The sequence below is a fragment of the Tetrao urogallus genome, assembly GCF_951394365.1.
Source record: "Tetrao urogallus genome assembly, chromosome: 1".
In the NCBI taxonomy this organism is placed as follows: Eukaryota; Metazoa; Chordata; class Aves; order Galliformes; family Phasianidae; genus Tetrao; species Tetrao urogallus.
The window spans coordinates 66,605,065-66,619,999 of record NC_136813.1 but is presented as its reverse complement, the minus strand read 5'-3'; the positions used below and the strand labels follow the sequence as shown (position 1 = coordinate 66,619,999).

Genomic DNA, 14,935 nt, shown 5'->3' with positions numbered 1-14,935 from the left:
TTTTCATGCTTCTGGACCTTTCCCTAAATACAGCGTTACCCTTGAACCTCACATTAAGTTTTCCACATTAATTCCCCCAAGCCAACTAAAGAATGCTGTGTTATTTTCAAATACCATATTACCTGCAGGGAACAGAATGAACAGGCTGGATATACGTAACAGCAAACAATCCCATGGTGTTTGCTCTCTCTCGTCAAATCCCTGTTTATTTTATTTCTCAGATACAGAGATCTGGATTAACCTCTTCAGGACATCCTCTAGTGGACCCCATAGAGTGCCATCATTTGGCACTGTCCTCCTCGAAGCCTGTTTGCTGGCATTTGTGTACCTCACTATGATTTCTTATATTTTTGTTTCTTGCCTTTATCTTTCAGGCTGAATAGTCCTTAACCAGCTATTTAAATCCAAGTATCCTTACATTCCACATACATATATATACTTAGCACTCAAAATATCCTAATATATACAATTCAGAAACAGCATACACTTCCTGTCATAACATCCTCCTGCATTACCAGAATACTAGATCTGAACATACTGAAACTACAGCAAACCCCAAAGTATGGAAATGCTTTGAGCTCCTCATCCTCAGCAACATACCCTGGCATCCGTGCAGCTTGCATTTGCAAGATGTGTCTTCTCTAAAGGAAAAAGCTGGGCAATGAGTTTCAAGAACACAACTACATTAATAATAGACATCTCCTCATACCGTCCCCATTCCGAGTATAATGCATGATGATAGTTTCTATTTAGGATCTTCAGTCTGCATAGACACTAAACATAATCCTGCAGAGCTCAATCATTTGCCCAGATCTAGGCCCATTCGCACTGAACCCTCTGCAACTATTTCGTTTCCTCAGACCTATTCCAAAGACAGTTCCACAGGAAAAGAAATCACTAAAACTTCTCATAAAGTCCCTGTTTTCTACCAGATGGAAGACATTCACACACCTCACGTTTGAGGGCTTGGTATTGCTACCTGGAATAAAAAAGGCTAAGTTACCTGAACTTGGCATGAATTCATGGATAAGCTTAATATTTCTGGAGGAATTACTTGCTCTGAGGATTTCCTGAATTTTCAGGTTGTTCTTCCCTTATCCCTGTGCTGTATCCCCAGGGCTGCCAAGCCTGCAGTGAGGATAAATGGAGACTTCAGCTTTCCAAATGCCAGGTTAGGGGAGTGGAACACAACACACAGGTGTGCAGAACACCAAACCTCTTGTAAAGCGTGGTTTTCACTTCAGTGTGACTGTATGATTAAATCACAAGATACATTACACTAAATACATTCATTTTGCACAACAATAAATGTAACTTTTCTATCAGAGTCGTTCTTCACAGACACGGGTAGCTGCAGAATTTTTTCTAAAACAGAAACACTGTGATCACACGCATTTAAAACTAATCAATTTGCTCTATAATAACAAATGAACTTCTCTAACAAACTGGCTTACACAGTGTTTTGCTTATATATGCTTATAGCTGGGGAACCAGCTGTTTCCACCAGCTGGTATTTCCTGTCTTCTCAAGAGCATTATTTTATCAATTGTTATGTTAAAACACCCACTAGAGAACGAATGCTATGGTTTTCTCAGCCACAATGCTGTTAAGGTATGCTTTATGGCACACGATCTTCCCATTTACAGGTTATCACAGAGGATATTTCATCCTTAATGGAACTGCCTCTTTTTCTTGGAAATAATAAAATCTGCATATCAGCATGTGACATGAAAGAGATAGCATTCCAGTCAGCACCTTTCTTTTTGTATAAAGTTTGACGTTCATAGCCCTTTAATGCATAGAAATAATTCATCTTGTTGCTCTCCTAAAACCTCTACCATTTCATATTGCTGTATGGAAGCTTTTACCACATCACTGATAATCACTGAGAGATTGTTCCAAACATGGATGATTTACAATAAGGTGTTTTTTGAAGGGTGAAATTAGGGTGCATAAATGTATATTATCTATAGAGAAAAACACACACGTGCTTCTAGCAGCATGAGCAGCCCAGGACACCTGGTGGACAGACCCAGCTGTGCTTCCCAAAGACCCTTAGCTACCAGCAAATCCTTTATGAACCAGAGGCATCTGTCTTCAATCAACTTAATGCTTTCAGGGTCTTTGTTATGATATGGAATTTAGGTGCGGGATAATAGGCAGCAAGAGACATCTAACAAGCTTTTTTCACACTGCAGTTTCTCAAAATGTACTGATACCAACCACTGTAGATCAGAAGCAGAACCTTGCAAAGTTAACAGAAGTGCAATTTAACACCAATGGGCAACTGAGCTCCATCACACTGCTCTCTTTTTTGTCCTTCTTAAATGGGGAGAAAACATGATTTACAAAGATCATGTATTGAGATAAGGGCAGGAAGATGGCTCACAAGTTTCCACTCTCATTGACCTCTGTGCCTGCAGGGCCACTTCTCTCCCACCTCTCACCCCTCTTTCCCAGCTGCTATAGCACAGCGGTGTTCCCTTCCTTAAATCCACTCTCCCAGAGCACACCCAGCATTGCTCACGGTGCAGCTCTGGCAGCAGTGGGTTCATTTGCAGCTGCTCTGCTCTGACATGGGGCAATGCTGGACTCTGCTCACAGAAGCCACCCCTGCAGCTCCTCTGCTACCAAAAGCTTGCTATGTAAGCTCCATGCACTGAACCACTAGGCACCACTGTTATAGATGAATATATTCATCTATATAGATGAATATATATTGCTCTTAGTGAAACCTTACAAGTTGAATTATTGCCACAGAAAAAGGAAAGACTACTTCAGCAGATAAAATAAATTAAAACAACAAAAACACCGCGTTTAACATTGTTATACACGTATCTCTTAATTTTGATCGTATTTCATGATTATCCTTTCACTGTCACCTCATGTCTAAACACCAACCAGAAGAGCAGCAGCCCTACTCAGGAGGAGGGAGATGCTGTGTGGCATTTCTGTCCCACCAGAGCGACCATGGGGCAGGAGAACTCACCCAGCCCTACTGGCCACAGCCATCTCAGCCTGGGAATTGCATTTCCTGCCTGATGCATTCAAGATACTCCTTGTTTTGCTCTTGCTGTTTTACCCCAGTTTTGGCCAAGTTTCATTCTTTACTCCTAAGTCATATCAGGAGCTAAAAAAATTCATCTCAGCCTACATAGCTAGAAACCCCATAAGAGGAGGAAAGAACCCTGTTGACAAGAGCCATCCATATCAAACAGAAAATCTCCTGCTGTAGTACTATGAAAGAGCCTTGAATTTGGGAACTGCTTGTGTTATGTATCCATCAACTAAAGGACAAAAGGCTGTTGCTTGGAAAACTCCACCTTATTGCTTTGTTCCTTTATGATCTTTGTCAACATTACAATATCCAACAACAAGCGAAAAAACAGCTGCAAGACCTGAATATAACAAGGTACTGCTAGAAATTCCTACTGGAGCATGGAAGCCATAGAGAACAGGGTTTTTATTTGCCTGCATACAGCGAAGTAGTTGCTATACATAAAAATTCCTGTAAAGAAAAGTTCTCTTTGGTATCTGCCATCAAGATGAGCAGGAGCCCTGCCTAGAGTGGCTGCTCCTCATAAAAGCAATCCCCTCATGAGCAAAGGAAGCAACGTGGTCCTTCTGAGCATGTGTTCTTCCTCATGTGGAGAGAAGGTTGTCTTCACAGTCTGTCTGTTAGTAAAAGGAGAAAAAAGTAAAAGGAAGGGAAGGGAAGAGGCTCTGATGAGACCAGCTATAGCTTTGGTCAAGGCGGGTCTTAAGCTGGGCCCTTCTGTGGCACTGATTTGTTCAATATGAATAAGGCAACTCTCTGTTCTTGATTCTGGAAGCAAAGAGTAGATGAACAAAGGACAAAAGCACACAGAAGAGAGACTCGGAAGGAAGAGGAAGTTGAACAAATCATGGTGGAAAGGACAGGGGTCAGAAACAGAGTAGGAAAATCAAAACTGAGTAAAAATAGCTCAAAGGAAACGGCAAGTCCTATAATTACATTACTTTGTAGTTTTAAAGCTCCACATCTCTAAAGATTAATATAGATTTTCATTTAACAAATTCAGTATACTGCCATTGTCATTATCAATACTCATGTGCATTTTTTTCCCCCCTCAGGTAAAAGGCAGGATTACCATTGACATCAGCCATGAGGAGTTCTAACTCAAAGTTGTAGGATGCACCATTTTACATGCAGCAGCACATCAACCATGATTGTCCTATCTACTGATGCTGGTAACAGTGCAGCCATGTGAGCAACAGGGAGCATGTGAACAGGGACTTCACTGGGGAAAAAAACATATGAAAGAAAGCATATGCCGGACTTTCTGATTCCCCAGCATACATCATTGGCCATTTTTGCTGTGCTCCTCATTCAAGAATATTAACATTAATTACTCCTTGGTAAAAACTGTAGATGGTTCATTCTTAGCCACTTAATTCATTCACTTACAAAGGCAATTAATTCACAGATATCACCATAGCATGAAACTGCCACCCTTACCAAAGTGGTCCAATAAGCAAAAACATCTCTCTGAACTGTTTTAAGGTTGGGATGGGGATAGCAGCAAAGACCTGAGTCAGCCCCACACACTGCCCACTGGCTGCTCAGTCAGCCTCGTTTGATTACTTTGCATGTGTGCCTGCTTGCTGCAGGACACAGCACCTCGCTCTGTCTAGCCAGCCAGCACTCAGAACAAATTACTCACAGGCAGCAGCTCCTGGCAAAGTCACCTTCCTGCTGCAGATCTCTCAGGAGCTCCTAAGAAGAGCATCTCAGTCTCCAGGTAAATATGCGACAAACAAGTGCTCATGTTGCATCAACAGAATGACCCGCCTTTTCCAAATGATTCTCACTCCAGCAGTCTGTATTTCTGCTTCCAAAAACTGGGTGGGTTATTGCAGGTAGTGCTTGACCAAATTATTTTACTGAATGTCTCCTGATAATTCTTGAAGACTTACCAAGTATGCAGCTAAACGCTAAGGCTGCACCATTCTCCCTTCCAACTGCGACAGAATGGCTTGAGTTGGAAAGGCCTTCAAGGATCATAAAGATCCTATACCACTCCCACCCCTCCTGCCACAGGCAGAGCTGCCAGTTGCTATCTCAAGTACTAGATCAGATTGCCCAGGGCTTCTCACAAAATCAAACAATACAATGAACTGTTGAAAACCATGCTGAAAGAAATGGGTGAGTAAGATGATAAAAATAATGGCAATAATATTCAGGGAATCTGATGATGTGGTTACTGTCCAGGAGGTTAAAAATTAAAAAAAAAAAAAAAAAAAAAAATTAAAAAAAAAAAAAATCACAGAAATGGAGAAGCATCCATTCTAGCCTTGAATACCTCCAGGACCTGAGCAAACACAACCTCTACAGGCAATGTGCTTCAGTACCTCACCACTCCCTCAGTAACATCACTAGGCTTAGCTAATCATCAAGTTAGACTACAAAATTTTCTCTCTCAACTTCAACACAAATCCAGAAGAAATTTAAAAATAAATCATTTTACATGCTAAAAATCACCAAACCTCAAAGAGATTTTCTCTGGAAATTCAGACAAGATAAACCACAAGGATATAATAAGTCGTCTTATACTACTTTGGTTCCAAGGAATAAAAAAAGCGTATAACAGAGCTCAGTACAGTGGTCAGTTTTATTATGCTGGAATCCACAAATGAAAATTCAGCTTCGCTTTTGTCAAGTACTCTGTTAAAATAAAAATAAAAAAGAAGAAATATATGTAAAGTGGTTAGCAGCAACACTGCACATTTCTTTCATGGGTAATTTACTGTGGAACAGATGTCAAATTCTCTCTGTGCTATTCAGATTCAAAGGCAAGCCCTAGTCAGGCTGCTGAATTCACTACCTATCCACACCGAAAGTGTATTATTAATGATTCTCCTGATAATCAGCTAACAGAAAAGTTGACTTCCTTCAATAAAAACTACATCTATAATAGCCTTCTACGAAAAGAATATCACATTTGTCCACATGTACTTAGTAATACAGAATAAAAGACACTATCATTTCCTCCCCAGAACAGCATCATAGATTTTTCCAGTTCTCCTGACTCGGACGTCCCTGAAGCCAGCTGCCCCAAGGAGCTCGCTGTACTCAGCTTCTGTTCGTTCCTTTCCTTCTGTCTGCACCAACATGTTCAATGAATACAGCTGGGTTTCCACAGGTCCGCTTCTGTCTCCTCTCAGGAGTGATTCAACCAGTAGCACTCCACCACCTGGTTGAACAAAGAGTGTTATGAAAACCCTGCGAAGATGGGATGTTTTTCAATTGAGTTGTTAGACCAGATCCTATTCTGTTCTTTCCAGAAGCAGCAGCCTCTCAGTTAAGTCTTGTTTTTATATCACAGAGTACAAGAAGGGAGCAAAGGCATTGGAGCATGCCACTTTTTGGCTACCCCATTGCTGAAGCTGTGTGATCCATATAACTAATGGGTGGGAGTCTCCCTTTCTTTTCCCCAAAGCTCACACCTACCAGGTCTGCAGGCCTTATAAACTTCTGCCAGCAGCTGCCCACATTTTTCATCATCCCAATCATGCAGTATCTTTGATAAAATGTAGAGGTCAGCTTCAGGGATTGAATCTTTAAAAAAATCTCCTGTAAAGCAAAATACGTGTTCCACACAAAACTCCTGAAACAAAGAGGAGGTTCAGCAAGTACCTTTTGTTCTCTTAAGATCTAAGGACTCTGGGTTTGACCCATGACCCACATCAGACCTCAACAGACTAACCCAGTAAAATGGAGCTACACCATAAATCCATCAGGAGAAAACACATGTTTACGCCTCCTAACACTAGTTACACAGTCATGCCTTTTACTCAGCATCTGGTGTACTGCATTTACTGCATTCATATTTTTCTATTCACAGCTTACTTTCTCATCAGCACTCCTAGTTCTTCACATCAGTATACATATACAGCCTTTCCCCTGTTTCTTCATTTTTGCTTTAACATATTTCTTCCCTTCTTCAAAAGCTTCTTTCTTTTCTCATAACTTTAAGCAATACTAAGTCCTTTCAATAAAGGTTTCTGAAGACCTTAAACACAAGATGTCCCTAAACACATTTTCATTGCAGATGGTACAAAGGCTATTTGAGGACTGGATAAGAGGAACATGGGTTAGCTCATCCACATTCAAAGCCTGAAATATGACAGAAGCCTAGCAATCACAACCAGGGAGGGAAAACCCCTTGCTCAGAGCAGGGGAGGTGTTCCATGCATCTACTAGATGGCCTATACAGGAGACGAGGGAATGTAAATGAGCTTGCAACACAGCATGGCAGTTGTTAAAAAGCTGTGACAATACAACCCTGACAGATTTGCTTTTGGGAGTGCTTAAGGATATTTAAGCTGCTCTGCACACCAACTTTGGCTGTCAATACTTTCACGTTGTCTGGATAAGTGACTAATTCAAGGCAGTGATGAACAAGGTCACCAATCTCCCCAGTGAGCAACCAGCCATAGGCAACCCTTGCCCACCACAACCCTGCAGGCCTACATCACCCCACAACTGCTAGCACCTTCCCACAGAGATGTCTGCACCTACCTTCATGAAAGGCAATCCGTCGCTCCTCTGGGGGAACCAATCGCTCTTTGGCCACTTGTACAACTTTGGGCAGGTCATAAACTGTGACTGTGCAATTTGGATACAAGAAAACACATTCTTGGGCCAGAGCTCCTCCACCACCTTTGTGGAGAGAAAAGTAGATCAGTGCTGAAACAAAACCACCTTGTTCTGCACACCTATTGTAAAGCAACGTCAGCAGTGGTGCATCCAGCTCTATGGCACCTGATGGCATATGTTTGTCCTCAAGTGCCATAGAAAAGGAAGAGGAAGGACGGGAGTGGCCACTCCAGCCTGCAGGGTCAGCTCCAGCTCTTACAGCCCTTACACAGCACCTCAGCCAGTGGTGGGTCACAAAAGGTGGGAAGTGAAAAACAGAGCTGCCAAGTGAGGGATGGAGCAGTAAGGTAACCTAACAGGTTCCATAAATCTCAGCAGTGCTAAGCAGCAATGGGGAAAGAGAGTGCAGGCATAATGGCACATCAATATAATGGCACTGACTGTAAGAGAAAGAGTCTGGCACTGGAAGAACATATCAAGCAAGGAAATACAAAAGAGCAAATCTGACACATAAACGAGATGAGCCACTATACGCACATATGAGAATCCACGGACAAAAACTTGAGCTTCCTAATACTCACACCAATCTAATATTTTTTAAAAACACATTCAGAATGAGAAAACATCCCTCTGTTGCTGACAAGATTAAGATATACCCTTCTTTCCATTGCTTTGCCCATCATATAAAATAGAAGATGCTCTTCTGTATTTTTTTTATTTGCCCTCCTCAAGCTTGGAAAAATAATTCAGAGGCTTTTTGAAAAAGATCTACTGATGCTCACCTCCCAGGTCATAAATCTGGGTGAAAGGAGAAAGGTCAAATGCAGTAAGCACATCTCTGCCACATATACTCCAGATTGAGTTCTGGCCAGCCAAGAACTTCAGCATTTCTTCTTCTGATCTAGTAACAGACACAGCATACAGAAACGTAACTTAGAAATGTAACTCATAATATTCTTAGTGACTCTTTATCATAGAATTCTTACTAAGAAATTTAGCTTAAGCATTGATATCTCATTTTATTTGCAACCAATATCTTCCCTTTGCACATAAACCTAGCTTGAGGCTTATCCAGCAAAAAGGAATAGGTAGGCACTGATGCACTTGAATTGGGAATTAAATATAGCAAAGTCAATGAGTGCACTACTGCTAGTTCTTGTACTTCAGGGAGACCTGAGATTTCTTTTTCATAATAGGAAATTATACATTCCTATTCAAAATATCCAAGTGTTCCAGTAATGGATATTGTTGAGAAGGGAAAACTCTGCATGATGTTTTTAATGAATTGAATTCTCACATCACAATATTAAAACTCAGTCATAATTAAAAACAAATTTTGCCTACCACAAGAAATATATTTATATTAATATACTAATACCTGTACATGGCTCCAAAGAGGTCTTCAGATGAAATGCCAAAAGCTCTTTCATATTGATTTCTTCCTTCTCTAAAATAGCAATAATAATAATAAAAAAAAACATTAGCATATTAGCATGGATTCCTTCTTTACTGCAAACACACAGGAGCTGAGGTTAGTAGACAGACTATATGTCTCTGTGCCATGGATGTAATGACATCCCTGCCTGCCACTCCCAAAAGATGGCAAAATATTCCAACAAGAATGTCTTGTTCTTCATGGAGCTACATTTGAGGCAGAGGTGCAAAACTGGTGTGATGATCACCAATCACCACCTTCATGCATAGCCAGTTTGTTCATTTGTTGCAGACTAGAATAAGTGAGACTCCATGCCCCACAGTGAGCTACTCTATTATGCCTTTGCAATAGAAGTATCCTTAGTCATTGCTAATCAACATTTATTTTGATGTCTCCAAAAATAAAAGCAACTGCAATGAACAAGTTGCCTCCCAAATACCAAAACACACAGAGGTCCTTTCTAGATCTACTCTAGGGAGGAGAAATGGACAAACATGCAGTAGCAACAGCAGTAGATTTTTTTTTTTTTAAAATTTTATTTTCTCAGAACCATCCAACATCTTCTGTGCCCTTTCTAGGGACGCTAAGAAGAGACACACAAATGTAGCAAAGTAGCCTGCAACACCCGCATCCTCCTTCTCACCTCACAGCATCAGTCAGGTAGTGCCAGCACAAGTAGACGGTATTGGAGTAATACATCATAATATGATACTGAGACTTGGGACTTGACTTCGTAAGGTAGATATTGGAAATTTCTGTGTTTCTGTAGAAGGCTAAGAGGTGAAATAAATACATTTACTAACATATATGATATCATCTTGCCAAGCCCATTGTACAGCATGACATATATACACATTATCAGAACATATCTGTACATCCCAACAGAGAAACATGTTGCTTCTACACTTAGTTCTTCCAAAGGTAATGTGTAGCACAGTATTCTGGAGTTGGTGAGGGCTGGTGAAACCTGCCTTGTCCCATTCAGCATGGGTAAACACTATCTACCTATGTTTCCTTCAGAGTCAAACATCTCAGGAACAGTAAGAGGAACATTTTGTAAGGTTCATTATTTATCTACATGCTTCTGCTGTCAGAAGAAGTTCCCTGAACTCCTAGAGCACCTGCTGTAAGCCTGAAATGGGGCAAGAAAACACAACCACACCAGGACTCAAACATTTCAAAGTTCATCATCACTAGCTGTCTGATGGGCACAGCCTTTTCTGATTACATGGACTCAAAGACTTCAGGGCAAGATGGAATTCCTGTCACTTCTCAGTTCAGACCAGAAACCTAACAAGCTCCTTCACACAATGGTAAAACTTCCAAAGAAAACAAATGTGCTTTTAAGTTGCTTTCACATTTTGTTTTAAAACTTAAAATCATGCCCACACATCAGACTTCTCTGGAGACAAGTTCTGTAGTGATAGTTATCTTGTACAAGATCATTTAAAGCTCTTGCACAAAGAAGTTTAGAGATAAAGGAAACCCCAAGAGAGAGTTTCTGTATGTCTCCAATCATGCCGACATTTCCTGCTTCTCTTTCAGATGATCTCTTCTTTAAGCTATGGTAACCGGCCTAAGACTAGGTATTACCTTTCCTCACACTTGACCTCAGTTTCAAAATCATGAGAACTCTAAGAGTTTTCGTTTCTTCCTTCTACCTTTTAAAGGGTGCAAAGAAGATGGAGCCAGGCTCTCTTTCATGATGCCCAGTACCAGGACAAGAGGCAGTGGGCACAAACAAGAATAAGGGAAGTCTGAACACCAGACAGCACTTCTGTGTTGTGTGGGTGAAAAAGCACAGGCTCCCAGAGGCTGTAGAATCTCCTCCTTGGAGATCTCCAATAGCTGCCTGGACACTGATCTGGGCACCCTGCTCTGGGTGGCCCTGCTGGAAAGGAGTCGGACCAGATGAACCCAGAGGTCCCCGTCAATCTCAACCATTCTGTGATTCCCTTCATCTTCCTTCTTTACCTCCTTCTCGTCTCAGCTCTACTGCCAAAAGCTTCAATCCCACACAGGCATCCAGAAGTCTTTCCATCCCCATGATGCTTGTACCCAAGCGTGCAGCAATGACATCTAAAGATAGAGGTTGTCCTGACTCCATCAGAAGATCAAACACTCCTAACTCACAGGCAGTGAACATAACCTGGAAGTGAGAGGAAGGGGTCAGGTGAAAGTACCAAAGTTAACTGCATTTCCAAGTTGCTTTGTTGGAGAAAATATACACATAATAAAATATTTTTTTACCTGAAAAAAAAAAAAAAAATTCATATGCACAAGTCCAGCTGAATATTCTCTAAGCACTGATAATGCCATAGATTCCTTATAGTGCAACCTTATTTTTATGTTTACTAGTCGAACCAAACAATTTTTCAGACTTAAAAAGTTCATGCTTAAGGGCCATTCTTCAGTTGTGAATGTCCTTGATTTCAGCTTTGTTTCAGAACACATTTACAAGTCTCACTTGTTTGGTTGCTTTTTTTTCCCCCCTCTCCCCTTTCAACTAATTATTTAACATATGCTATAGGGAAGGGGTGGATATCCTCCTCTGTAGACCCTCTTTGAGTAATGCCCACACACACAACTGATTTATTTTCAGGTACCAAAGTCCACAGCTACAGCAGAGTCTCCAGGGAAGGAAGTTTTGTCTCAACCGAGATGGCAGCCTTATTCAGGCCAACAAAAATGCACTGTCTTTTCAAAAAGAGTGAAGGTGTGTGTATAAGCTTTAGAGAGAAGCCTTAATACAGACATACACAACTACACATAACAAGAAAAATATCCTTCTCTAGCTGTAAACAGTCAAATTTGTAAGTAACAGATAACCTATTTCATTGGCCACCTAAAAGCCCCCCAAAACCTGCATAACGTCATCAGCTCATTGGACTACTGATATCTACAGTGATTTGATAACGTCCAAGGGAAGCTACTCTTACCCTCAGTAAGAACAGCATGGCTTAACCAAAGTTGAGACTGTTTCTCAAAAACATCATATTGCTTTTAATTTTCAAAGTGCTGGGCAATCTTATTTCTCACCAAGCAGAAAGGTCTCTCATCATCTATTTTTTCCTCTCTTCAATAAGTGTTCTGCACTTCTGGAGCCTTTGGATTCAGCAGCATTTACAGACCTCTGTAGTGTATTCCTTTTGTTACCACATTGGCTAGAGGTGCAGCAGAAGACAGTAGGAAAGATAACTAGAGTTGTAAATGGAGAAAAAACCTCCACTGCATTGGAAGACAGGATTTTTCTGCCTATGTCCACACACAAAGGCAAACATCAGCAAGTGTTAAGGAAATTACAACTATTCATTCTAACCTTGTGCCATGATCAGATGCTGTCTGGAAAAAACAGCTTTAAAGAAGACCATCCTTTTAAAGTCAAAAAGTGACAAAAAATGGAAGTTACCAAAAATTGCCTTCTGCAAAATATAAATCAAAAAATCATGTGAGAAGAAAGGAAACTCTCTCAGAACATATCTGAAAAATCTCACCATTTGTTGGGTATGAAAAGGGAAAAGGCAGAAATGCAAGGCGGTCTTCTGGCTCTCAAACTCCAAACAAAAAAAAAAAAAAAAAAAAAAAAGAAATCCCATGATGTAAGGAGCCTTGCTCATTTGAGGCAGACAAGAAGTTCTCAGCTATAAAGCACTGTGCTTTCAAAGCCTCCAGCAGCGACAAGATCTGCTCATCCTAAGGTCAGTGGGATCTCAATAAACATTAACTCTAACCTGAGGAGCCAAAGTTCTCAAACTTTTGTCTTCTCAAATTTCCTTCACAGCTAGATGAGGAGATAGGATAGTTTCCTATGAGACAATTTTCTTTCTAAAGGTTTAGATTAAGGAACTAAGGTGAGATTTTTGAGTATATCTTTCACTTTGCTTTTAAGATTTCTATCCAAGACTGATTTATGGTTCTTACCTTTGAGACTAAAAATCCATTGCTGTATTGAAAGATGATTTGAGGATAGTCAAGGTCTTCTGTGGAGTCCATCTTCCTTTAGTACTGAGGCACAGGTTCTCTGCTCCTCTTAATTTAAATAAGCTTCTTTCCACTAGGCACAGCACACCAGCTGATCCACTTAATCTCATTGCTTCCGAGAAACACTTTGGTTAACAAACACATAAGCTAAGTTATTTACCTTCAACAGTTTTTTTAAGGCAGCCTCAACTATTTCTTTGCATCTTTCATCATCAAGAACCAGGCTAAGAAGTGTTGGTGCAGATTAAAGCAGTACCATTGGTTCAGTGGTCAATTAACATGATGGTATTTCAGAAACAACTGGAAGTTGAAGATGTCTGAGGAAAAAAACGAGCTCTGAAGATCACACTACAGAGGAGATATGAGGAACCTGAACTCAGTATAATGCACCAGTTCATAAACCAAACCCAAGTCTTATCCTAGGCTTCTTCAAAAGCAGCTCTATCCCATCACACTGATGTCTTGATGCTGAGAGACATTCCTAGTACAGGAAGCCCAATGAAATGGGACCAGAGGACAGAAGACAACTTGGTGGCATGCTTCTTCAGAAGTGAAACTGGGACGTTCTCATGGGTTATGAGTGGAGGAGCATCCACTCAGTTCAGAAAGGTCTAGACATCCTCCTAGCCAAGCCAAGCATCTCTGACATCTCTGACCTTCCCAGTTTCACTCATCATGATCAATCATCATGAGCTAGGAGACACAATCTTTATCTTGATCCCACCGAAACAGGGACCTGTTCAGATTAGAATAGCATGACATCAAGGCTTAGCCATACAATTTAAAGAATGGCATAACTACTGCAAAGCATGCAGGAGGGGACCAGAGAAGTGCTGTGACAGGCACAAGTCCACAGACTGCCATGAAGCACACTCCATAGGCTATCCATACGCACAGAAACAGCAAGACCAAGGAGAGGCTACAAGAGCCTGTCTGCTGTCCTGCTTTGTCACAGTGATCAATTTGTTCTGACAGTTGTCACGCAAGCAAAGTCTACCAAAAAAAAAAAAAAACCCTAAACTTACTCCTCATGTTTTCCTTTATTTTGCAGGTGACCATGAGATGACCTCCAAATGACAGACGTGGAATAGATGTCATCTTCATCATCAGCCCCACTGTTCATTACACCAGCTTGTAAATGCTGGTCATCATGCCCTCAGCATTTTGTAAAAGCAGGCCCTTTCTAGAAAGGAAAGAATCACAGTTTTTATATTACACATTTAGTGACCCTTCAGTCAATAAGATTAAATCAGACCTGACTTGGGTGATATGGCCATGGCAACATGTTACAAAATAATGCTTTTCCAGTTGTAGTTTTTTTCCGTGCTTCAGCAGTAAGGTTAACAGTCAAAACCTGAGCAATACAATGCAGCTCAACACTTTGTGTACTTTATCTCACTGCATCTTTAAAAAGGTGCACTTATAGTACTGTCCCAACATAAAATTTTGATGTTCTCCTTTTCCTCTGCAACTGCAGAAGGCCAGTTCAGTGCTTTTCCTTCGATCCTACCTCATTTTTAGAAGAAACAGGCCAATTCAGTTTCCTATACTTTCCTTTTTGCCACTCTGAGGATGCAGCAAAACTTTAATAACTGAAAGTTTCCTTTTGACAATCCATATTTTCTATTATGTTCCTTTCATTATAGCCAGAAAATACTGTATTTGTTTTAGCTAGTAATAAAACAGTGAAATATAACTAGCTAACTGTAACTAACTCTTGAAGTAGTTATCAGCCTTTTTCCCTTCTGTACACAACGCAAAAACCATCTATGTTTCCTATATTCTATCAACACAATGTGTACTGCATTACCAACGCATTTCCGCCAAACATAAAAAAGCTACAGCTCACCCAAACTGTACAGAGTTCACCATCCTGGACA

At 40.7% G+C, this 14,935-nt stretch overlaps 1 protein-coding gene across 1 annotated transcript; it reads right to left on the bottom strand.

Moving 5' to 3' along the window:
* Positions 1-6,021: 6,021 nt before the first annotated feature.
* ASMT (acetylserotonin O-methyltransferase) lies at positions 6,022-13,067 on the bottom strand (the record flags this gene model as incomplete). The annotated part of the gene is made up of 8 exons (XM_079544472.1): positions 6,022-6,233; positions 6,491-6,613; positions 7,562-7,702; positions 8,422-8,540; positions 9,018-9,086; positions 9,718-9,847; positions 11,049-11,223; positions 12,996-13,067. The coding sequence occupies 8 exons, from the start codon at positions 13,065-13,067 to the stop codon at positions 6,022-6,024; spliced, it is 1,041 nt and encodes a 346-aa protein (XP_079400598.1).
* Between the last annotated feature and the right edge of the window lie 1,868 nt (positions 13,068-14,935).